Source organism: Numenius arquata, chromosome 11, assembly GCF_964106895.1.
Source record: "Numenius arquata chromosome 11, bNumArq3.hap1.1, whole genome shotgun sequence".
NCBI classification, from domain to species: Eukaryota; Metazoa; Chordata; class Aves; order Charadriiformes; family Scolopacidae; genus Numenius; species Numenius arquata.
The window spans coordinates 38,171,192-38,196,836 of record NC_133586.1 but is presented as its reverse complement, the minus strand read 5'-3'; the positions used below and the strand labels follow the sequence as shown (position 1 = coordinate 38,196,836).

The following is a 25,645-nucleotide window of genomic DNA, read 5'->3' as shown; positions in this document are numbered from 1 at the left end:
ATCCATAAGCAATTGAAGAGAATAAACCCCTAACTTAACAGGCATCAGGGAGAAAGGAGGAAGTGTCAAAGAGCATCTATTGGGACACCATAAGTGTGAAGATATAAAGAATCTCAATGAGCATGCAAGGGGGATCCTCTGTTGAGTGACTTGCTTTGTTCTGGAGATTTTTCTGGAGAAAAATTGCCCTACAGTCTAAACCTCCTGACATCTCACGCAGGCAGGTGTCTGTGGCAGGGACTGTAGATGGGAGGGTGTGCAGAATAACTCTCTAGTCTTGCTCAGAGTTTCAGCTGCATTCACAGGACAAATGTACCCCAGCTTCCACTTTGTTCCTTTAAAGTCTGAAATATAAATCTTGTTTAACCTTTTTTTTTTAGAAAAGCACTGTGTTTCCATCCCTGAGCCCAGAGGAGACAGGTTGGTTCAGGCAGTTTATTCTCCCTGCCTGTGGAATCTGCCTGGGGATCTTGTCCTGTCTAATTTCAGGCTTGCTGCTCAAATATCATGTGTTAAAGCTCTTTCCTTCCTCTAACAAGACTGCAAACTTTTATTTTGCTATGGCTTCTTGTCTTCAACAGTCTCATTGGGGAAAAATGGGGAGGAAGGGTAGATAAATGAAGCTCTATTTCCTTAGCTGGTCTCCGCTAAATATCCTTGGTTTTCTTCTTGCAGATCATCAAGCTTGAAAAGAATGGGAATGGCTACCACTACATTCTGGCAAATTTGGTGAGTTGCCCTTCGCATTTTTTTTTTTATCATATTTTGTAAAGCGCTATACTTACAGTTACTGAGCTGGAAATCTTTTTTCTAATCCACTTTTTGGGTAGAAAAAATACCTAAGTCCTTTGCGGTGTTCTCCTTGTGGTGTTTTGTGTCTTGAGCCAGCAAGATAACCTTCAGGGTATCTGCAAGGCTACTGGATTATTGGGTTTTTTGCCTTCAGATTCAATCTGCATCTTTTCAAAGCCAGTTAAGCGAACTGTCAATTAATGCTTGTTCTGATAATGATTTTTTTTTGCATGTCATGGGCACCTGGGGTCCTCGTGTTGCCCTCCAGCTTGTTTTAGTCAGGGCACCAAGAAGTTGTTGACTGTTGGTAACAACTTAAATTTTCTAACTAGTTTTAACTCCACTTCAGTGTGTGTCCCCAAAGTGAAGTGTTTCACAGCCATTCTGAGAGCACCACTAAGGGCAGACTAGTTAATGACAATGCACCAACATTCCTCTGACCTTCCAGTAAAAATAAAATATGTACCTATTCTTCAATTTGGTGCTAAATCTGATCTGACTGTCACAGCTCTAAGGAATGAATTGGATTTAAAAATTTCTTTAAGGAAAGAATTCTGCCTTTAATGCAGGGAGGCACTACCTGACGACAGAGCTGTTATGGGCAGCAGCAGGGCCATCTTTCTGGAGCGATATGTTGTCCTTTCTTAGGAGGCTGGAGAATTTCTCTGCCTAGGGAGGTTTGGGAAGAGGTAAGAGAGAGGAACTCCATAGGGCAGCTGGAGTTACTCCACAGCAGATCTCCTCCCCTCTCCTCCCCAGATGTGTCTGTCCATCCAGGGCGATGTACAGCAGAGGACGGGCTGGTGTCGGTACCCGGGGGCTAAGGCTGCTCCCCCCCAGGACCCGCTGTGTCTGTGCGGGGTCTGGAGCTGTTCTTCCCTCCAGCAGCTGCATCTGTGAGGCAGCACGTCAGGCCTAGGGTAATTAAACTTTAAACTACCAATTAGCCAAGCAGTTGCTGCCGTTCTCTTTCTCTCCATCCCAAGATAACTCTGTAATTTACAAGACAAAAATGGCCACATAATTACCCAGTGATGCTCTGATACTGACCCTGCACTTCTGTGCTGGGTGCCTACCATGTAATTACAAAGTTAAAAATGTTACGTTGTGCAGGGGGAGACATGCAAACTGTAGAGCAGCCAATAACTTCAGTTGCTAATTTTTAAAAAATTATTATTTGTTGTAACCCAGGTTCCAGTCCTCAGATGGTTACGAAAGTCCCTTCATTACAGTTAGCTATTTGGAGTAGCTGGAGTGTGTGTGTCTGTGCACTTTTGTGGAAGGTGAAACAAGAATATCAGCTCTTCTCTCTGCACGGTTTCATAAGAATAAATATATTAAAGGCATGAGGTGGTCTAATCCCCAGGTGTTGGAGTTTTGAAGGACATTTCCCTTTGTCTTATGATACCACGCTCTCCCACTTTCAGCCTGGGAAAGCACACTTTTCCCATCTTTAATTTGTTTTCTTAGCCTTTGCACAAATGCTGAGAGGACAGAGCTGGCTGGAAGAGGCTGCATAGTCAGCCAACATGGGTTATAAATAATTAACTCGGAGCAAAAGGCTTTTCATTTTTCCAGCCCCTCCTCAGGGAGATTCTGCCTCCCAGCTGCAGCTCAGTGGAGGGTGCTTTGGGTCCCCAGGACTCACAGGGTCTGACAAGACCCCCAGAATCCACTCTTACTAGCTGTGCTTTTCAAGCAGCTTTGATTTGAGGGGAGAAGAGTGAAAGGAATTCAGGCTCTTTCCTTTAGTCTTTCCTGCTCCTTATAACGCAGCACTGCACAAGAGGCAAACTCCAGAGACAAGAATATAAAAAAGAAGAGGAAAAAAAAAAAAAAAAAAGAAACCCAAACCAAACAGAAAGAGAGGAGGGGATAATCAGACAACATGGGAAAACTATTTAAAAAACCAAATACTAGCATTCCTGAAGGTTAAGAAGGCCCTTTTCGGGGCAGAACAATCTTTGTGGTTCTGCCGCGCACATGGGCACCAGAAGCCAAATCAGTTTCTGTGATGTGCTGCACCCTTACGAGAGCTACTCGCTGATGGGTTCTGCAAGGAGAATGGCAAAAAGGCTGTGAAGATCCCATGTTTCTGAGCCCGTATGGCAGTGAGGAAGGACAGCAAGCCTCCCTGTGTGGGGATGGCTGGGGATGTTACAAGGGATTGGCAGAATGTGGGAAGTTGGCGTCTGGCAGGGTTAAACTATAGTGTGGATGCTCCAATCCAAAAGATCACAGTAGGTTTTACCCTCCTCTAAGGACATCTCATTGCCTGCATTAGAGCCTTCAGAGGGTGTAACATGCTGTAATTTATTCCCACTGACTCATACACATAGTGGATAGACCTTAAACACCCCATATTTTCCCCTGTAGACAAGTCCTAAGATGACAGGGTGTGCACTGCCCACACACACACACATACTCTCATGTCCACACCCGCACGCCTAGAAAACAGCCCGATTTTGTGGAAGTGCCTCATTCTAGAGTACTAGGTCGTAAGAGAATAAATTAAGAACTAAAAACTGCAAGTGCCTGAACATTTTCAAATGAGTTATTTTTTGTCCCCTGTGCTGACTGCTGGAGTCCTGATTTTAGGACTGTCACCCTATATGAAGATAAGGCTCCCAACGCTGGCTGGGACAGGCTCTACCTTGCACAAGTCAAGTGAGCCCTCAGCTGGTTCTCAGCCACCAAGTCACCTGCACTGACTGGAGCAAGGGGATGAATTTTCAATACCTGCCTTTTACAACACTGCCTAACCTTCTTGGGCCCCTTCCCATGGGGAATCAATAATGGAAATTACATACTTGAAGCAAATGTTGGGAAATATTTATGGATAACCCCACTGACATTTGTATTTTTATCTATATGCTTGTTCAGAGCTATACTCGGCCAAAAATCAAGCAGCAGCACACTCCTGCCCAGTTACAGCAGCTCCAAACTGGTGTTACACCAGGAACGCAGAGCAAATGAGTTCGCAAGGCAATGCCGGGGCTGAATAAGGCCTGCAAAAATCATCCATTTTGAACACAGAGGAATTCCCTGCCTGGTCACAGACAATTCATGAACAAAGAGGAACTGGCTTGTATTAATCACTGCTCGTTTGCCCAGCGGTTGCTGTTGGGTGAGCTGTAGTAAAGCACCAAGCAGAACTTGACAAGTAGCAGCAAATGAAAGCTAGTATTACCTATCAGGAACAACTTTCTTTTTCAGTGAAATTGCTGTTGCCAAGGTGAGACAATAATATTTCTATGTTCACAAACAAACAAAATGAAACTGTTCTGCACCTTAGGCCATGGACAAACATCCTACTCCCTGTCTTGTCTGCTCAACCCTCCCCATCCCATGAAGGTCTGTCTGCACCATTGCTGCCAGGGGAAGTGTTCCTGTGAGCATCCCTGCCTCTCCTTGAGGCAAATTTGGCACTGTGCGTGGCTTTTGCAAACTCATGAAAACTGAGCCTTGACCGGTACCTGTTAAAGTTAACCACAATTAGCTTTACCAGCTGCCAGCCTGGATATTTGTCAGGAGTACCAGCACTGGGGGGCTGCAATCATCTCTCTCTTTCTCTGTATGTCTATTTTTATTTTTGGAACTCAAAGAGGTTTGCCAACTTTAAGAAGTGTTTGGTTTTGTGAGTCTTACTTTTCCAAGCTTTGTTCTCAGCCTTTGAGAGCATCAGTCTAGAAACCACAAAGCAAAAAAAAAAATAGTCAATACTATCAGAGGAGCAAGCTTAGAAACTTCTGGGATTCCTTTCTTTTGATGTTACAGGCTTTTTCCCCATAACCTTGGCCTCATGTTTGTGTTTGTTCTATGCCAGGGATGTAGGCTGACTACTGTAAGTAGTGGGAGAACATCAGCTCTCTTGGGCAGAGGAAAACCTTTGTCTTAAAATATGACATTTGCATGACCTGTCTTTAAAAGAAAAGTATGAAGGACAGCTGCCACGTACAGTGTTTTAGCATTTCTTTTTCCTGACGCATTAGTCCAGGTTATTCTTTTAGCAAATGCTCTCATTTGAAGTTGAATAGATAAGTGTATGAGATTGCTGATGCTAGGTGTAGCAGGGAAGAGTAAAAATAAAAACTGAGTTGATTAGCAGAGGTAAGCATTTTTTCCTGTGCCATTTTACATCAGCATGTGTCAGAGCTGAGTTAGGCCATGGGCAGACTTTCACTTCGCAAGCTGTTGTGGCTTTGGAGGTTACCAGCCCTGCAGCTTTGCCAGCAGAGTGGCTTCTGCAGGAGTCAGCCAAAATCTGCTGCTTTGGTTTAGTTCACCTGTGGTTTAAATGGTCCTCTTTGATCCCCCCTCCCCCCAAAAAATGAAATTGAGAACTTCTGCGCCACCAGGGCTGAGACACAGTGACCTGAGACTGAGCAGATGGGGCAGACAGCGAAGAAGGGATCCCCTCCCCAATTGGCTGTCAAAAAGGACATCCACATCCCTGAGGAGTGAAGTTCTCCCAGCACAGGCAGAGATCCGCTCCCCTAAAGCCACACAGCATGTGTGCACCCTGCAGCGTGGGCTGTGGCTGCGTGGGGAGGGTCTGCTGTGCCCAGGCTGGGTATGAGCCCCGGGCAAGAAACTGTACCTGCCACAACACAAGCGTGACCTGTGCCACTGACCGTGTGTCGATGGCCCCACTACCTGCATCCAGCCCCTGACTCATCTTGCCTGGAGCTAAAATGTTGCAGTTCTCAGTCTCCCATCAGCTTGAAACCTGCCATGTTTATTTTAATCATCCTCAGTTATTAACGCTGTCTCCTGCCCCCTGAAGTATTGCTGGCGGAAGGTACAAACAAGGTCAGCAGCATTCCGGTTTGCATCACTAGCTGATTGGAAACTCTCTTTTGTGGGAGTTTCCAAAAGGATGGCTACACCATTGGCTTCTTGTCCTGGTGAGATCTCAAGGTGCTTGGTCTTGCAAAAATGCTATTCTAATGTTGGAAACAGATGTCCTCAGTTATTTTTAGGTTTCTAAAATAATGCCAGTTAGACCTTTTCTCTTTCTGAGAGGTTGGTGCAGGTAGACTCATGAGAAAACTTGGTTTTCCAGGCAGAGGAAGACAATATAATATATCAGTGAAATTTCTGAGGTCTGCATTTCACTTGCAAACAGCTTTGCTGTTCTGAATCAAAGATTATCAAGCAGAAGAAACACTTATAACATTGTCTCATCTGAATTACTGATAGTAAAAACATGGCAGTGCCCTGAATTAATTTTGGCTTGAATTAGTGTGTCTCATATAAGAGAAAATCATCTGGTTTTGATACTAAAATTGCCCACATGGGAGAATATGAACTGCAGCCTTGGAAGGATTTTTGCAGTAGCTAATGAGGGCTCAAAAGCATGAGTGACTTACTGTGGCTTAAAAAAATCACTGAGCATCAGGTGAGTACCTGACAGATTATATTACACCCGTTGGAAGGAAAAATGTGTTTCCTTAAATCTCAGAAAAATGGTGTTAAACTAACAGGTTTCCTCAGCCATTTGCAGTCTCCTAATCCATTACCCTGGCTCAGCTAGCAAGGGGCGATGTGTAAATCCGTAGAATCTTCCTCATGGTGACTTAATCAGTGCTTTTTTCTAGTTCAGACTTGCTCCATCAGATTTATGCTTCTGTTTGTTAGACCAAATATTCATTACTGATGTTTTGGTCCTTTGTAAACTGTGATCAGGTCTTCCCTTAATCATATCTTTGATTGAAGTCTTGGCATCTGTCACGACACAGCACGTTTCCAAACCTTTAAATCAGTTTCTCCTCTGAAAGCTCTCTAAAGCACAAACATCCACCTGGACCATCTGTCCCTCTGCCTGGACTGAGCTTTCCAACAAGACATGTGTGACCATTTTTATCCATAATGTGCAGCAGTGGTAGGATAGGGCTGCTGCAAATAATATCACAAAGAAAATCTTAAGCCTGCAGAGCTGTACAACAAAAAAGCCACTCGTCGTCTTCAGCCCCATGTCCTTGAACTCTGGATCTTCACCTGACTTGGTTTGCTTCGCATCGATAGATGAGGACAAAACAGACTCATCAAGCTGCAGGATTGGGACCCTGTCTGTAAGTGCCCCTTCCTCCCATCTTTCTTTTCCCTTTCTTCTTCGCTTACTTCTGTGTTACAGTGAGGATTCACATGTTTTGCTGCCACAAAGAGTTTTGACATATTAATAATTCTCCGGAAGAGAAGGCAGCCTCTCCTGTTGGAAGGCATATTGGAACAAGACTTGAGCAGATGGGCTCTTTTTTGACATACCCTCCTTATTAATGCAAAGTGATGGGACGCTTCACTGGAGAAGTCAAGCTGGAAGATAATTTAGTATATTTGGGATGCTCTGTCTGGAAATACTCAACTTCTTGCGCCTTGCAGAAAGACACCAGTGTACCTTGGAATGACAGGAGCCACTTTGCATTCACTCAGCTGATCTACAGCCGTTCAGAAGCAATTGTTTTGCTTTGCAAAGTTTCTTACAATCATAAAGTCTGCAAGCAAGAAGCAGTCTGGCATTGCAAATCATGCATGGATAGCATCTAAAGAGAGCTGGGCCAGCTTCCCGATGCTGCCACAGGTTTCTGTGGCACCCGCCCAAGCTCAGGGTGAATTGCTTAAATGCTTTTTGCTTAAAAAAGGAATATTTCAGTGTGCAACTCATAAAAAAAAAAAAAAAGAGAGAGAAAAACAGACTCCACTCTCTTCATCCCAGACAGAAGGGAACTAAAAACCTAACACTCATTCCTGGGATGAGGGGACTGTGCTAGGTTCAGTCAACAAGACTTTTCCAGGCAATTCAAGAGAAAGGGGCGTTTTCCATCTCCTCCTCCATCAGCTCATTCAGAAATGAGCTTTGCCGTTCTCAGGGCAAGGTCTGGAGGGCTCAGAAGATGCAGAAGGAAGAGAGAAAACAGCAGTGTTTCTCAGAAACATGGCAGTCTTCAAGGAGACTCTCTAATGTTCTTTCTCTCAGGAAAAGCCAAGACTTAGAGCATAGGCACGGAGATTTTAAGCTGTGCTGCAGCTGGGCTGCGGGGAGGTTTATGAGATGATCAGCTGCAGCCTGCCCAGATCTCAGCCCTGCCTGTTACCGCAGCTTCAAAGGCACAATTATGCTGCAGGAGACACCCTGCAGGGAAAGTGCCAGCAATTAATACCAATTTACTGAAATACAGAGGGAATTTGAAGGTGTGGGGCAGGGGCCAGCTGCCTGTCGGTGTCCGAGCACGGAGGTGAGGCAGCTGCTGTCCGCAGCTTTCCCGTGGACTGGGATGGTGTCCCAGAAGGAGCAATGGCACCCGGTGTCATCAGCATGTGACAAGGAGGCAGATGTTTAGTACAGTGAGGCAGTGAAATATGAGGGTGAAGGCAGATGTGCAGAGAAGTTGGTGGTGCTGGCAGATTTGAGGAGGGTCATGCATGAAGGATCGAGGCTTTCTCTACGGCATCTGACAGCCGTCTCACTGCCCACTGAATGGTTTGGCTCCTCCTGGTGTTCAGGGTATAAATAAGAAGCTGGCTCATTTCTGGGTGACTTTCTTTTCAAGGCAGATCCTTCGTGGACCAGTTAATCAAGATGGATTCACGAGGCCCATTTCAAGTCATCAGTCTTCCTGCATTATGCATTTCCTTTGATGATTGAGCCCACAGCAGTGGAGAGGAATATAAATGTGTGACTTGCTGACACCTCTCCCAGTAACCAAGGCAGTGAATGGGACAGTAAAACAACCTTTGGCTGAAAAATGTTTTCAGTTTAAGAACAGCATAAAGAACAGATGCAGCAAGGAAAACACAATGAGGAAAAACCCTTCCCGATACTCCTCTGTTTTCTATTTGAAGGCATGAAGGTCTATAACAGCTGCCCATGTTATTTACTAGCAGCAGGACTTCTGCATGTAATCACTTTGCAAGGTTCATTATTGCAGAGAGAAGAGTCCATGGTATGGGGTAAGGAGCAAGTTTCCTCCTCTGAACTGAGCCTGGCTGTTGCTCGAACTGTGTGTTGCAGATGCTGTGAGTCAGAGCAGGCGTGGAGGAGGGAGGCTGTCTCAGCCCATCAGCGCAGATGGGTCCAGATTTTTGTGATTTATTGTCAGCCTGCTAATTCGATGGCATTCAGGGAAAGCCAGGCATTTTCCAGGCATACACAAGGCAGGAGGCCGTATTCTCTGCTTTGCCAAGATGGTTTTACAAAGTGAATTTAAATCAAAGGGACAGCTAATCCTGCCGTAGGGCAGAGGATGGACTGGCTGATGTGGTGTCCCTTCCAGCCTGGTTTTGATGGTTCCCAGAGAAAACTGTGCCTGTAGAAGTGTTGTCTTCTCCAGAGTACCTACGTCCTGGGCAGTGACCCTGATTGGGGCCCTGGGGAGCTCCCTGTTGCCTCTGGGTCTCTCTCTGCCTGCTTTTCCAGGGGTGCTGGCACATCGCCTGGGCTGGAGCGTGAGTTCCTGTATTCCTCCTCTTCCTCCCCAGGGGACAGGCAGTGCTGCCTAGGGAGGCGCAGCCAGATACCTGCATGTCCAACAGATAGGTTGCAAATGGTTCAGGTCTAAAGAGCCTGAAGAAAGTCACATACCACCAAATTCCAGGGACTCAGCTCATTTCTCTGAACTGCCCACTTTGCTCCAGATCTGGCTGCAAAGCGAGCATTTACCAGTATTCATTGGCAAATTTTTGAAACAGTTTCAAAACCATTTGACCACTCCATGGGACCACAGAGTACATCGTTCCAGCACTGTTCACTTCTTGCTGTACTTGATTGGGTGGCAAAGGGAAGCATTTCTGTACTGGTTCTTTCCCAAACTGGTTGATACTAAACATATTGCTGCAAAAGTGTGTCTGCTGCCCCTCAGTAATGGGTTTCAGTCTTTCCTTAGTCTTTTTTTAAGAATTTATTTTTGGTTTTCCAAATATGGCCAGTTGAAAACTACATAAAAGACCCTTTTTTTTTGTTCCATGTGGTGGTAGTTAGTACAAGGTGACAGATGATTGATGACTTCTTTAGTTGCAAATATTGTAATTCTCCTTTTTCCTACAGGCCCTGACTGATATTCCAGAAAGAGAGATGAGCATACTTAATACCTGACGCCACTTTGTCAATAGAAGCATTTTCAAGATTCCATTTGTATAACGTTTGATATTTTCTCTTTCATGTATTAGCCAGCAAGAATTCCTCCTGGGAATTATTTTCTAAAACATCTGGCCTCTGGTATTCCCAGTTCATTGGCTGTCATGTCACCCAGACCTGCTCTGAGCAAATTTCAGTGGTGCAGTGATTAAAATTCCTTTGTAATTGGGACCGTTCCTATGCTGGCCTTGTACTGGGGCATGTGGAGGAGGGACAACAGGTGAAAACAGTTATTTTAGCAGTTGATAACAGCCAAAATGCAAAGACTTATTCAAGGCTAATGATGTTCTCTATGGTCCCAACTGCCTTAAACAATTGGAAAATCTTCGGAGGTGTCCACATTTTTTAAAGAACCTGATTAGTGTCAAAAATCAGTGGGGAAAAATTAGTACAATCTTTGCGAAGAAATAATTCCTTTTGTCTATTCAGATCATTTTAAAATTTTATTTAAGATGAATCCCAATGAATATTGTTGAATACTTGCTTCAGTTTCAGAATGGTTTAGTTTGGTGAAAACAGTGAAAGACAGTTTTTTCTACTGCTGCTGTCTCATTATTGGCGTCATAATCTTTTTTTTCACTCTTCCTATTTAAATCTGCTTGTTGAGGGGGCTAAATACACCGGGCACCTTGCTTATAGTCTGTTGTGAACTTGGACTTTTCTTCGTGCCTTTGTGGACCTTCCAAGGAGGAGCTGGTGGCATGAACTTCAATTTGCTGTGTGGTAGTTTCTTTTGACAGATCTTTTTCCCCTGGGTACCTCCCAGGAGCAAAATGTCAGTGTAATTTGGTCATAGCCATGAATAACCAGTTGGCAACCTGTGAGGTCCCTCTTACTGAACCTTAGGAGCTCTGCGTGTCAAAAAACACTTGGCCTGAAATGCATTAAGATGTCAGGGACAATTATACTGCTGCATTTCCTATTCATTAATCACAGCTCTGGCTTTCTGAAACCCCTACGCTAGCAATTACAAACAAGATTGATGTGGGTTTAACCAGCATTCTGAGGAATACGTACACACAAAATATCTTTTTTTTTTTTTTAAACCTAAATCACCGCACTTTGAAGCAAAACAAATCATCTATTTAGAGCATCTGTACACCTATATCCAGTCCTCAGCCTTCTGAGTGGATGCCAAATTGCTTACAAAAAGCCGGAAGAAAAAGTGTGAATGTCTTTAAAGACATTTTTGAGTCACTTATGACTCCCTCGGTCTGACGCTGATGTGAGAGGGCAATTTAGTCTTTTCCTTGCAAGCTGTCTGTTCCCAAAACAGATTGCCATCTAACAGCTTGATCCTGACCTTGGAAGTTAATAAACTAATTAGCTCCCTCAGCCTATGCACAGAGAACACCATTTTAGGAACCTGACCGGTGTCTCATGCGAATAATGTGACGGGTTTTTTTAACTCACACCATCGTTATAAGTTTGAGAGCAAGCAAGGGAGAGAAACCCAGTGGTAAATATAGAAGGTGCCTGTGGAGAACATGCACCAGCAGCATGTGGTAGAAGACAGAGAGAAGGCTCGAACAAGATCTTCTATTGCTCAAGTGATTTCATTGTGCATAGTCCTCTCATTCATTTTCCCATATGCATTACAGTTGTTAATAGTACTATGGAAAATAATTGACTTATGCGTGTGTTTCAAAGGAAGAAGCACCAGACTAAAGCCTGTCCCACACACAGCACCCAAGCAGGAGGGCAGAGTCTCTGTTCAAGCACCTGTTTTGTGCAAGGAGGCACAGCAAACAGTTTTGCATAATGGCACTGCTGGAGAGATAGGATAAAAGCTGGGACACCAAAAAATTACCTTTTCTCCGTATCACTTGCAGTGTATCTCTAATTATTTTTTACCTCTGACTCAACGGGAGTGACTAATTCTACAATGCCACCCCAATACGCGTGTATTTGCACATTTGTGTCCACCACATACAGTGGGCAAGAGGTAAGGAAGAACAATAGAGAAATGAAATAAATGTATTTCATTAGTAATCTGAAGTCCAAAAAAGTACCCTTTTTTCTCCCAAATTAGCAAATCCTATAACCTGTTTTTTCTAACAGACAGGATCCTCTGGCAGACCACCTGGCCACTTCTTGATCTGCTGAAAGTTTGTTGCTTAAGATTTGTTTTTCCCTATAAATTGTGACTTGAAAAGTAGTAGCCTCTCCACTGGTGACTGAGTGCATAAAAGTTAGACCCGGGTGAATAATTCCGCATAAAAGTTAGAGCTGGGTGGATAATTCTTTCTAACTCATTTTGAGAATTTTATTTTAATCCAAACATTATTTGGGATATATTTTTCCATTATTCTGCTAGCTTTCTTGCAAATGAGATGTTATTACTATGACTATTTTGTCTCCCTGGGTGGAAACCGCAGGATATGGCCAGCTCGGAGCCTGTGAGAAAGGTAAGTTCACCCCATGTTTGTGGAAGTGGTACCTCTCTTGAATTGGACCATACCTTGCAGAAGGAAGAGATTTTTCCTCAGCTGGTTGCTATATGCATAGATAGGTAGGATTCCTCTTGTCCATCCAGAGATGTGTTTCTCTGATGAGCTTCCTGTGTTTCTCTCCTGTACTAGGGATTCATGGATATTGACCTGACCAAATTCAAGGAGAGCGGAGCCAATGTAACTGGTTTCCAGTTGGTGAATTACACGGATGCTGTTCCCGCCAGGATCATGCAGCAGTGGAGGAATAATGATGCCAGGGAGCATCCTCGTGTTGACTGGAAGAGGCCAAAGGCAAGTGGTATAAAAAAACCCATTTAATTTAGGGTCCATCTGGTTCAGTTCAAGTTATGCTTACCTCTTTGTGATCACACAGAGCTCTGTAATCTCACTCTGAAAACCTGTCACTTAATATAATTATCAACATTATTTCTCCCAGGTGCCTCAACATTGTCTAAATTTTACTAGGCAGAAGTTGCTGTCTGTTAAGAAATACACAAGTTACTGTATTCATTCAGTCTCCTGGCTTTTACCCTCCTCAAAGCTGAGGATTAAGCATCTCATAATGTTCAGTATATAAAAAAGAGAAGAACTCATTAACTCCTTAACCTTTGACTTGTTTACTAGATATCCAGTAATAATAAAGTTTCCAGATGTTCTTTCTGAGCATTTCAAATCAGTGTGTACAGCAGAGGGGAGATATATTTTAATTCCTAACACAGAAGACCCTGAAGCTGTTGAGGGGTAGGCGGAGGGGAGAGGTTGGGTTTTTTTCTATCTGACATTTGAAGACAAATACACTTGTGACAAACACTCAGGATTAGAAATGTCAACTTTGGAAGTATTAATTTTAGAAAGTTGCAAACAAGTAAATCAGTATGTGAGCACAGGAGAAGGAATTAATTCTAATGGTTACCATTCATGCCAGAGTTTTACAGTAGTTTCTGCACAAACTTCTGCTTGAATAAACTCGTCTTTTGCAGATATTTTTTTGCGCATCAAGGTAGAGTTTTCTGGCCTCCATCTGTGACCAGAAAGAGTCACTTGTTATCTGATTTTGTGTATCTCACATTTACACTGTATAATGTATTCCTTAAAAGTTCAGGTCAATGATTTAATTAAACAGAAGGACTCAGGTAACAGGTGAATGGCTTTTAAGGCTGAGTCCTCTTCAGGGAGTGTAATCTGAAGGCAGCTGGGTAGAAGAGTGAAAGGCAAAGCAAAGCCATTCTTCACTCCACATTAGGAGCTTCTCCTTCACTCTCCCATCTTCTGGGAGAGGAGGCACCAACTTTCATGAGTCAACAGGACAGTAGTGATTACAGGGAGCGTTGAACTTCGCAGATGGAAGGATGAAAACAGGGCAAATAATCTGAAACGCTGCCATGAGACGAACCAGTGTAGCACATCAAAGGTCAGCTCACCCTGACAGGCAACGTACAACTCCTCTTCTCTTTCTAGTACACATCAGCGCTAACATACGACGGGGTCCGAGTGATGGCTGAGGCATTTCAGAACCTGCGGAGGCAGCGGATCGACATCTCCCGTCGTGGCAACGCCGGGGACTGCCTTGCCAACCCAGCTGTGCCCTGGGGACAAGGCATCGACATCCAGAGAGCACTGCAGCAGGTTTGAAACCCAAGCGATGTGTGCGCTGCAAGGAGGGCTGAATGTAGCCTGTGGGTGGGGGAAGAGGGGTGATTAGCAGCAGAAACAGTCAAACAAATCACTTGGGATGAGGAACAGATCCTTCCAGATTAGAGCCAGGTCTCCTAACCATGTGAATTTTGCCTTATGTGTTGGCTGTCATCAAAATGTTCTCAAAGCCCAGATTGTAGCTTATCTCGTACTGTGAGGATTTGTAAAAGTCTTAATAACAGCCATTTAGATAGTTTATTCCTTAAATCTGATAATCTTGCTTTTTCATCCTGCATAAAAATTCAGATTTTTGAATAAACAAAAATAAACCAAGAAACTTACAGTAAGAGACAAAAACAAAACACTCTTACCAAAGCCTTAGAAAGGCAGAAGATTTTAAAATTTCATTAAACTTCAAGACTGACGTTAATTTCTAACATTTTTCTTTTTTCAGACAAAAATAGATGGATTCTTTGCAAATACTGCAGTTCAGTGTTATCCAAATATAGCTTATCCCATCTTCTTTCTTAACTGTGAAGAAGGCAAGAAGAATAAACTTAATTTAGTTAATTTGCATCATATGCAAATTTCCCCAAGTATTTTGTTTTGATTTGGTTTTGGCTTACTGGTAAACAACAATTCCTTTAAAACCAGGTCTTACATCTGATTTGATTTTATTGCTTGGATTCAATTTGTTCCCAAGCCTGTCATTGACTTTCTGTATGACCTTGGGCAAATCACTGTCATAGCTTCTCCAAACCTTTATAATAAAATCAGCCTCCTTGATGCATTAGGGAGATCGGTTACCTAATAAACATGATATGCTTGGAAGTCTGATGAGCAATGGGTTCTCAAGTATTTTGTTTTATTGAATTTATGAGACTAGGATATCAAAATTAGATGGCTAGAAAACATAATTTTGTGGGTGTGTTGGAAAATCTCCTCTGAAGTTTCCTCATCTCTTTATTAAGACAATTTCAAAAGTCTTAATTTTTCAACTGTTGTGATTTTGGGCAAAGAGATGTTGTTTCTTTACCATTGAAAAATTATAATTTTAAAAAAGTTCAACCAGTTCAGTTGTGATGTTCAAAATAAAAGGCTCTGAAACATGCAGGGGAAGAAGTCTCCTAGGGAAACTTTAACTATGAATTTAATAATCATCCAGCATTTAGTATTGTAGCAAGAAAGAGGCAGATGGAAATAGAACTTATGATTAAATTGAAGGTTTGAGTTATCCTTTCTGTAAAGATTCACAATTAGGGCAATTCTTACAGCTATTCACAGTGTGCTTTCTTCTCACCTCCCATTTTCTAATGCCTAAAATTTTATGAGCTGTTTAAAATCAAAAAGTTTCTCTACTTATTTCTACTCAAATGTCTGGAATAAGCTCCTGAATTGCCTTATTTCTGTTTAGTGTAGGAAGGAGTCATGGATGGCAGGAGAAAAGATGAAAAGCAATTTGAAACATTCTGCAGTTTTTCAAAAACAGAAATCTAACACATTTCAGCAAAATGTATGCTTTCATTAAAGAGAATTACTTTTTTTTCCCCAGGAAAATGTTCACAAAATATTTCTTTAAACCAATATACTGAGGTTTCAGTTGTACTTTGAAAAGATTATGGTAATTTTTTGACAGATTTTATTGTTAACGTTATTTGGTTACCACATCTAGTAAGCAGTTAGCTAGTCCCTAACTGTTGACTAACCCTCTAAACCAGAGGGCCACAGTAGCACCTTCTCCTCCAGCTCTCCCAGCCAAGAGTGCCTGTGTCTTATACACAGATGCACTTAAATGCTTCATGCCTCCAGTTGACTTTACTGGTGCTTAGCACTGTTGAAAGGAGTCCTCACTGTATTTTGTAGTGATTCAAGGGGTCTCAGAGGTTGGTAAATGATGGAAAAGTTGTGCTGCATCCTCCAACATTGATGGGAGAGACCCCTTTTGCCATTTCAGTGCCACATGGACATCACAGGATTAAAATTTCATTCATTCAGATAGAAGAAATTGCTGTACACCTGCTTTCTAGTGCATATAAAGCTACAAAGCAGCTGTGGCCGGAGCTTCAGAATTGGTCAGGACCTGAAAAGAAAACCAAAGGGGCCATGAAAAAGCAGGTACAGGAGTGCTTAGGACAATGGTGCTTTTCTAATGCATCTATCTTTTATGGGCATGTTGTGCCTTGTGAGAAAGGAACAGCGTGTTTCTCCAAATGTCACCAAAAATACCTCTTGACTTGAAGGAGCTTCAGAAAATACTGGCAGATGTTAATATTCATGACAAACCTTTGCAATAATAGCTGGAAAACAAACACAGTTTAAGCAGATTAGCAACAGATTTCCTCCGTAATGATATATCCTCATTTCTTCACCATGAGTCTTTATTCTGCGGATCTCAGAGTACTTAAAAAGGCTGCTAAATACCTGTTCCTATTTTGCATGTGAGAAGACTTCAGTTACAGGGACAACAGATTTGTCCAAAGCAAGTGGAAAGGCTGAGAACAAACCTTTAATTCTCAATCTGGTGGCTTGCGCGCTTCTCCAGGTGGTTTCAGATTTACACTCCTTCTCCCATGTTCCTGGTCCCCACACACTGTATGATGGGGGGGAGGGGGGTGTAGTCTCTGTAGTCAGAATCCCTTCTCCATGCCAGGCTGGACACTTTCACAGCAGGTCAAATGGCCACACTGAGAGAAGTTCAGGACGTGGGATGTGATCTGAGCAATGGTCTTCTGCTCAGCAGTGTTATCAGCAGAGGCTTATGATTCAAAGTTTCCTATCCAAATTTCATTTACAATACTGAATTGTCACATTTTATTAGGCTGGTGCAGAGGTAATTAAATTTGCTTGTTAACTGATAGACTCCTCTCTATCGAAAGATGGCAGCTGGGAGCTGTGGCCACGGTTTCATATTTCCTCCAAATACAGTTCCTGATTTGAACTGACAAATTCTTTATCAGATTTTGACTCCAGGTCAGATTTAGAAAATACAGAAAACCACAAAACTCAAGGAGTTCAGAGCTGATTTAGTTCACTGTCACATTCCAAGAGGTGATGGGCTCACACATGTGATCTAGCTCTTATGCATCGCTGAGCTCAGTAACAGACCACTGAGTTTTAGGAGAAAGGGGTTTTAAAAGAAAGGGTGAGTTAAGAGAATGGCTGTGCACGTGGCCAGGCATGCTGTAGAGAGTGAACCTAAGTGAAAGGCTGGTATCAGATGTCCTGTCTCTCATCTGAGAGAAATGACTGCACTCTCCATCCTTCTTCCCTTCCCCTCTTACTGCTGCCGAATCTCCACTGTGTGAGATGCTGACCAATTTGCCCTCCTCATTGATATTTTTGTCTTTAAGGTCCGTTTTGAAGGATTGTCTGGCAACGTTCAGTTTAACGAGAAGGGACGGAGGACCAACTACACCCTCCATGTGATTGAGATGAAACATGATGGGATCAGAAAGGTAAACTAGAGAGTGACCTGAGATCCAGTGTCAGGCACCAGCCTGGTATTTGAGTTACAGTGTGGTTAGGTCTCAACAGATGCTTCTGTTCATGAAAGCTTGCATGTGGAACCACCACGAGTGCATTCCCAGCTCTCTGCATGAGCAAAGCCAAGCACTTGGGAGAACTCATGATATATTACTAAAAAAATACAACATATGGAAGGGGGTTATCGAGAGCAATAAGGGCAGATCCCAGCTGTGGGTAGGGATTTCCAGGACAGTAAAACTTGGCCAACTCAACCTTGCTATTGACAGGGCACATTGACTCAGGCTCAGCTATGTGACTGTCTAGTTTTTGCTCTCCCACTTTACTTTTCCAAGGACGAGCCAACGCAGAGCCAGGCAGAAGCTGTCAACATAAAGGTGAACCCTTTATGTTGACCTAATTCTGCTCCCCTTTAAGTGGCAAGAGCTTTACCGCTAACCAAGTCCTGATAGCTACACAGACATTTGTGCTATTCTGGAGTCTTGATCCCTTTTTATATCCCAAGCACTTTGAAAAATCTGGCCTTGTTCAGGGGTGCTGAGCCCCTGAAACACTAATCCTTTTGAAAAATCTGACTCCGTGTGCTTATGTCTCACTTTAGATCCTACCTATTTGAAGAACAAAGAATAGCTCAGTTATTATAATAGCTCTGCATCAATAAAGGAGCGCTACTAAATATTTTGGAATGAGACAGTCACTGGAATCCCTCTGCACACACACACACCCCCTCACCAATCCTCTGAAAAATAAAATACTTGTTTGAAACTAAGAAAAACTGCAAATAGTGAAAGTTACGCATTTACAGCCCCTACCCCCAGTTCATACTTACACCTGAGAACAGTCGATGTGAGCTCAGAGCCCACCACAGTCAAGCGAAAAAAGACAGATTTCTCATTGAGAAATAAAAGAAATGTCGTTTTGAAGATATATAAAGTGGTCTTCCTTTTCTGTGTGGTATTCATAAGAGAACAAATGCAGCGTTAGGTCCAGTTTGGGGGTCTGAACATGAAGAAGTTGGCGAATCTGGAGAGAGTCTAGAGGAGAAGAAACAGAATGGCTAAATATATTGATTTTGCTGTGTATTTACTGACAGAAATTATGTTTGTTTGGAAGACACATGCATCACTGCCACAATGCATATTGTATCTTAGATCCACCAGGTTAGAGGTGGAAAACAAACATACGTGTCTCCATTTATGTTGCCTTCGGGCAGACCTTTGGGAGCTCTTTCCTCACTCTCCTTTCTTTCTGTCTGTGCGATGAAGAGAGATGAGAAGCCTGCATAGATTTTTTTTTTTTCTCCTGAGCTGCTATGATCTCTAATCTGCCATCAGCAGGCTCTTGGTCATGCCCTGTGTTAATACCCTTTCCCATTTACTGTGATAACAAATTCCTTTCACATGAGCAGAGCTAGGCAACTTCATACTTACACGAGGTGATGGAAAACCTCTTATAAAATCAAGCCCTCAAAGTGGATAACCTCAACGATGATCTTCCTAGTGATATTCAGTGGCACTCTGCTTTACCTGCAAGTAGTGATAGATCAGCCCAAATCCCCGATTATTAATAAGCACAACTTAACATAAGACTTCTTCCCATTACAACTGTGCAGCTTATTCATAACCCCAAACTCTTTGACATTGGCCAGGGTTGTGGGGGTGTTTTTCTCACTTAAAATTTTTGTCTTGTGCTGTCAAGATGTCCTCTTGGAGTAAGGATGGGGCAGGGAATTGCAATAACTCCCTAGCACTGTGTGCCAATTGTTTTCACATGCATATAAGCACTCTGCTACTGTAGCATATCATACACATTATTTTCAGGCTGGAGGCATGGTGGGATGGGGGCGTTCCTGGTTCCCTGGTTCCACCAGCAAAAGACACCAATAATCGGGAGAGGAGATCTCTGATTGTGTAGGAATATACAGACCCTGCTCGGATGACCCTGTAACCATATGTTGGTTAACGTTATAAAGATATATCAAAGAGATATGCTGGTTTTGTATTTGGCAGATTGGTTATTGGAATGAAGATGAGAAGTTGGTTCCAGCAGCCATAGATACTCAAACTGGCAATGAGTCTACAAGCCTCCAGAACAGGACTTACATAGTCACAACTATCCTAGTAAGTGCTGTGACTTCTATCCCAGCTTCCCTCTCCCCCATCTCCCTGATGTGCAGACTGCCTCTTCCCCCTCATGTGCCCTCCTTTGTACTATATCATTTTTATAATAGCAATAACAATAATAATAATAATAATGGCACTTACTGTTTCCTGCCGGGTCCATAAAGGTATCTGAAAATTGTCGTGGCTAATTAAATAGGTATTAAAGAGCTCTCATGCCTCAGTGTGGAAAATACAAAAGATTATGACAAGATAGTAGAGACATCAGCATAGGTAAATTAGGAACATTATACCTGTGCTTTGTATTTAGCCCACAGAGTGGGGGCTGTAATTCTGGGAAATATAAGGAGTATTGTGCAAAGAGGCTGAATCATAGCTTTAAAAACAAATCTCCACTATAATCATGAAGGAATAATACGTACCCCATAATGTACGGTATCATGCATTGTGTCATTGTATACACTTACCCTGCAGAAACAGATGAAATTTTACTAACTTGTTTGTTGAATGCTTACTATGAGACTGTGGAGAAGACACAATACCCAAACTGAGTTACAGATCTTTAGGGCTCTGTCCAGTCCAGCAGATTTGATTCTGCCTGTGCCCACGTAGGCAGACATGCCTTTAAAAATTCAAAGCTCAGGTGTACTAAATATCCCTTGCAGAACTGCACTGAAAGGTTTGTTACCCAAACCCCTCAGCTACTCCATTCCCCTCAGGCCCATCACTGCAGAAGCTGCACACAGATTCTACGTGAATAAATAGAAGATGCCACAATAAAAATCATGCTCCATACCTTCTAAAATAAGCCCATTGCACGTGGACTGTGCCCTTTGGTACAGGAACACAAAGTTAGAGCTTTGTGAGGAGACCAGAAGCTGCACACTGGGCTCCAGCCCGAGCCCCTGATGTGCATCTCTAGAAATGTGGAGTGTGACTCAATATTGGTCTTCTCTGTGCCAGGAAGACCCATATGTGATGCTCAAGAAGAACGCCAACCAGTTTGAAGGCAATGAGAGGTATGAAGGCTACTGCGTGGAACTCGCTGCTGAGATCGCGAAGCACGTTGGCTACCACTACAGGCTGGAGATTGTCAGAGATGGGAAGTACGGAGCCCGGGACCCTGACACCAAAACGTGGAATGGCATGGTGGGAGAACTCGTTTACGGGGTGAGTTTCCAACCTCATCCATTGTCTTTAGCTCTTCATACTTGAGAGCACATTCAAGCCCTAGAGTAAATAGGAGCCCTGCCTTCTGTCAGCCAGAGCTGTCTTAAGGACTGCAGCTCTGATAAGGCAAATAATCAGCCCAAGTAAAACATTTTAATTTAAGGAAGGACAGCACATTTTATGCCTATGGAAATGTCAAAATGTTTCCTTTTCAACAGTTTCAAGATTCTTTTTGTTTCCATTTTCGGAAAAACAAGTATTGAAAGGTCAAACTTTCCTATGGGTAGAATCACCAAATTTATCTTTCCGTGATAATGGCGGGATGGCAGCAGGATAAGATTTCAAACGCTTCGCATATGACTGGTGAAAAGTAGAACTAGACCATCTTCTGTCTAGCCATTCATTTCCATCATCTCAGATAAACATCTGCACCCTACACTTCTAAACCTATTTCACTCTGGTAACTCGCATTCTGTCATGTTTTAAGTCAGATGGGTCTAATTTTCCCTTATAGGGAAAGAGGAAATTAGTGTAGGGAACATCAATGCCCAAGTCTCTGTGTCACTGTGCTAGAGTGAGGAATGATCTGTCTCCTGCTGGTAGTTCCATGGTATATGCTGACAGCCATTTCTATGCATTTCCCTTTCCATTTTCAAGACAGATTGTAAAATAACTGGAGAGTGCACATCAGTGTCACTGGAACATTTTTCTTCTTCTCCTGCATCAGTTATGCAATCAAAAAACAATTCCTGATGGAAGTAAACATCCTGGCATCCTTTTTCAGGCGGTTGGCCTTTCCTTGCCTCTTTTGATGGCTGGATGATAAAGCTCTTTTAGTGAAAATCATCTGCATCAGACTGTGACATCAGTGGATAAATCAGACAAGAAGAGCTAGGTGGCTGCAAAAAGAAAATGCTGTGATTTCAAAACAGAACTGGTAATCGGTTGTGAGAAAATGGAAATAATCCACCAATATTATGGGATGTTCCTTTTTAACATTTCTCTTGCAATTGGTTTTGTCTGATTTCTTCTGAGATAGTTGGGGTAAACAGAGATCAAAGGAGCACAAGCTAGAGTTAGTAAATATATTTTATCCCCAGAATGTAAATCTCTTCTCTATCTCTCCTTTTCAGAGGGCAGATGTGGCTGTGGCACCATTAACCATCACTCTGGTTCGAGAAGAAGTTATAGACTTTTCCAAACCGTTCATGAGTTTAGGTATCTCTATCATGATAAAAAAACCTCAGAAGTCTAAACCAGGAGTTTTTTCCTTTCTGGATCCTTTGGCTTACGAGATATGGATGTGCATTGTTTTTGCCTACATTGGAGTGAGCGTTGTCCTCTTCCTGGTGAGTCGCTTCAGCCCTTACGAGTGGCACACTGAGGAATTTGAAGAAGGACGAGACCAGCCTGCCAATGACCAGACAAATGAGTTTGGGATATTCAACAGTCTCTGGTTCTCCCTGGGAGCTTTCATGCAGCAAGGATGTGATATTTCTCCAAGGTGGGTTTCTTTCCCCAATGAACTTTGTTCCAGTTCATGTGATTTAGTCTTTCTACATGCTTTGGAGCTGAACAGGTTCTTCTTTGACCTTCTTGAAACATAGTGTAGTTTTCTGAATCAATTACAGATTCAGAAAGGATCCAAGGGTTCACAGGTCTCACACCCCCGAACTTGGGACCTCAAACTTGGGGCAATAAAAATACTATTCTAAATTTAAGCTGGGGATTTCTTTTGAGGGAATTTACAGAAATGCAAACAAGATTTTCTAAAGCCACACATTTTCAATCAAATTTTGTCAGTCATTTATTTTGTTGCTATTAGAAAAAAAGTCATTCTAGCATTATAGGGAAGTTATAAAATTCCGGTAAAGTAGGGAGAAATAGTATGGTAGGTGCTCAGTGAAAGGTTTTATGGTCTGTGCCAAAGATTATGGATCACACTGATGGCTTAAAGTATTATTGGTCTTTAGAAAGGTCGGAGGAGTATCGAGTTTTCCTTCTGGTTCCCGTTTCATTCAGTTGTTCTTCTGCCTGAAAGTTCAGTAGGATCCAAAGTCCAAAGGGTTCCTAAAGGGTGGAGACATTTATTCTCTGTATAAATTAATGACTCTTGTGATTACTTTTAGTTAATTTTTCTTGGAAAAACTAGCACAATATAAGGTGGCTGAAAAACTGCATGAAGTGCAGAAGACGTAAATCTGTGATAGAGATACAAGCAGAGACTTATTTTTAAATAATGTCTGGGAACACCTTCTTCATTTTTGAGAGCTGTATTCCCACAAGTCTTATGACAGAGATTTTGCCTACTGCAGGAGCCCATGATACATATATCTTCTCAACGCCTTGTTCATACAAAGATGTTCAAAAAGAAAAAGATTAAAAGCATAGGAACTAAATAGCTGCAAGCATAACTCTGATAGATGACTCTGATAGATTTTCTTATTTATTTGCACAAGTTTTATGTCCAGTAAGTAATATCTGTAATAGCTGAGGGCTCTTTCTTGTGGTATGTGTATATTCACTTGAGGCAGACCAGAGGTGAGCCAGGGATGAGGTTTTTGACACCTCCAGTGTTTTGTGTTCAGGGCAGAGATTTGTGAGGTTTGTGAGGCTGGAAAAGGGTTAATGAGCTGTGGCTTGGGATGTGGATCATATGTACCCATCATCCCCAGTAGATCTGCTTTGGAAGTTGGTTGGTTGGAGGGCATGTGGATAGGTCAAGCACCAAAGCCACCAGACACCGCAGGACATTGCTATCGTTTGCCCTCTCCGCAGCTCCAAGAGGCATAGTGTCTCTCTGCACCACTCACACACACCTGGGTTTTACATGCAAGCTCATTGGACCAGGAAAGTTGCTTGTCCCATTTTAGGCTAAGAATATTTTTGGCCAGATTTGACTCAAACCAGAGGTACTGCCGGTCACGAGAATGAATTTACAGGCAGTATATGCATTTTCTGCATTTACATGCCATGGTGACGTCTGAAGTGATGTTCTGATAAAAGCAGATGGCCTTTTTCTTTTTTCCCCATCCTTCATTTTTTGGGGTTTGTCTCCCTTCTCTTCAAGGGGAATTTAGATATGTGTCTTGTGGGTGAAGACACTAGGCAGAAGTTAATTTCCCACATGCTGGAATGGCATCAAAGCTCAGGGGACGAGAAGGCGGCACAACTCCATTGGCAAGTGGAGCTAACACCGCACAGCCCAGCACAGGTCCCGTGGGATGGCAGTGGGAGGCCAGGCACCAGCTTGTTGACTGTTGGGTGGCAATTTGTCCAAATATTAATGAGCTTGAGATAGCGGGGAAATAAGATCCTGCAGGGCATTTTGATAGTGACAGCTTTTATGGATATGTTTTATCATCTCATCATTGATTAGTAGGAGTCCAGCCGGAGCATTCAGAAAATCTTCCCAGCAGAAGGAATTTCAACTTTATCGCTGCCTTGTAACACAGCCCTGTGCCTTAGGATCAGGTTATTGCCATTTTCATTCTCGTTGTTCTTCTTGTCATCATTATTCTTCTTTAGGAAAGAGAATGTCTTCCTTTGGGGACATTTTAATAGCCAGTTTGTGTTTCAAGGAGGAGCGTGGAGAGGTGAAAAGCTGAGACTTTGCGGAATAGCAAATTTGGAAACATCTTTAATAAAAAGTGTCAGGGAAAGATCAGTGGTTTTGATTCAAATAACAAGATTTGCTCTAGCTAAACAACATGCTTTGAATCACCATTTCAAAGTGTTGTTTTATTTTGCTTTGAAATGGGAGATGAGAATGATTCTGTCATTGTTATTTTAATGTTGTTAATTTGATCATCCTGATAATGAACATGACAATTTCATTGAAACCAATATTTTTCCACAGAGCACAAGAGCACTTTCTGACTACAAATATTTGCAAAAAGAGAAAATTTGAAAAATGAAATATGGGAATTATTATAGCTCCCAGTACTCTGACTACAGCTCCTTGTGATGGTTGCAAGTGGAGGGGGACATTTCTGTGAAATGTGAAATCAAGGAGGAAGCAGAAGAGTGAGAATTTTCCGTAGGATGTTGTTGTACAGAAAGGCTCTGAGTGCGCTCCGTATTTCACACGTATTTTTCACAAGAACCTAGTGCAGGATTTCTGTGACACATCACTTAGAAATGAACGCTTGGTAGAGTGACATTGTGGGCAGGTGGGGATCTGCTCTATTCCAATATATTTCCTATACGGTTGCTTCTAAACTTATCACTACAATCTCTCAGCATCTCCCCAGTAATATATTAACTAACATAAATAGCTTCTGTTATACATCTGTTCTGTCATTCTCTCCCCAGCAGACAGGAGCAAGTGCAGGGGTGTATTTTGTTTTCGTAGAGGTTTTGGTTTGTTTATTTCAGTTTTGTTTTGGGAAGGAGTAGGGGAAATTTGTCTGGAGGTGTTTTTTTTTTCCCAGAGCATGTTTGTTTTAAGGGCATATGCCACTATGCATTTATCATTAAAAAAACGTAAGATCAAAACCGCAGACACATCACTCAGCACAGCGGGTGGTGAGGTCTGCAGCGGCTCCTTGCTCTTGTAAATGTGTGTTCCTCAGTCTCAGACCAGTCCCCAGGGAACCTTATTCCCCCACAGAGACAAAAATTTGCTTTTGAAGGAAAGTGGTGTCCTTTTTAAGGACAGTCTTACTAGCCAGAACTTTAATCGGGTTTTTAAGTATGCTGATCACAACCTACCAAGCACTTTAAAGATACGCTGTGAATTTGATGACCTGTGGATGGCCAAGACAGAGCATAGCTGTGGGTTAAGTTCTCATAGCCTCTTCTCCTGAGGAGTGAGGCTGCTGGGCATGGGGTCAACTGGTGTCCTTGAAGCTCTGAAG

The 25,645-nt window shown here is 42.6% G+C and overlaps 1 protein-coding gene across 4 annotated transcripts in view; it reads left to right on the top strand.

Annotated features, from left to right (window-relative positions):
* The window catches only part of GRIA1 (glutamate ionotropic receptor AMPA type subunit 1), a 124,626-nt gene that overhangs the window by 67,104 nt on the left and 31,877 nt on the right, over positions 1-25,645 (top strand). For 3 of the 4 annotated variants that reach the window (XM_074155588.1, XM_074155586.1, XM_074155585.1), the window contains 7 exons: positions 676-729; positions 12,508-12,669; positions 13,837-14,004; positions 17,364-17,468; positions 19,506-19,616; positions 20,580-20,786; positions 21,920-22,290. In XM_074155588.1, coding sequence (XP_074011689.1) covers positions 676-729; positions 12,508-12,669; positions 13,837-14,004; positions 17,364-17,468; positions 19,506-19,616; positions 20,580-20,786; positions 21,920-22,290 — 1,178 coding nt within the window. The remainder of the gene's footprint in view (positions 1-675; positions 730-12,507; positions 12,670-13,836; positions 14,005-17,363; positions 17,469-19,505; positions 19,617-20,579; positions 20,787-21,919; positions 22,291-25,645) is intronic. The other variant, XM_074155587.1, reaches the window with a different exon arrangement.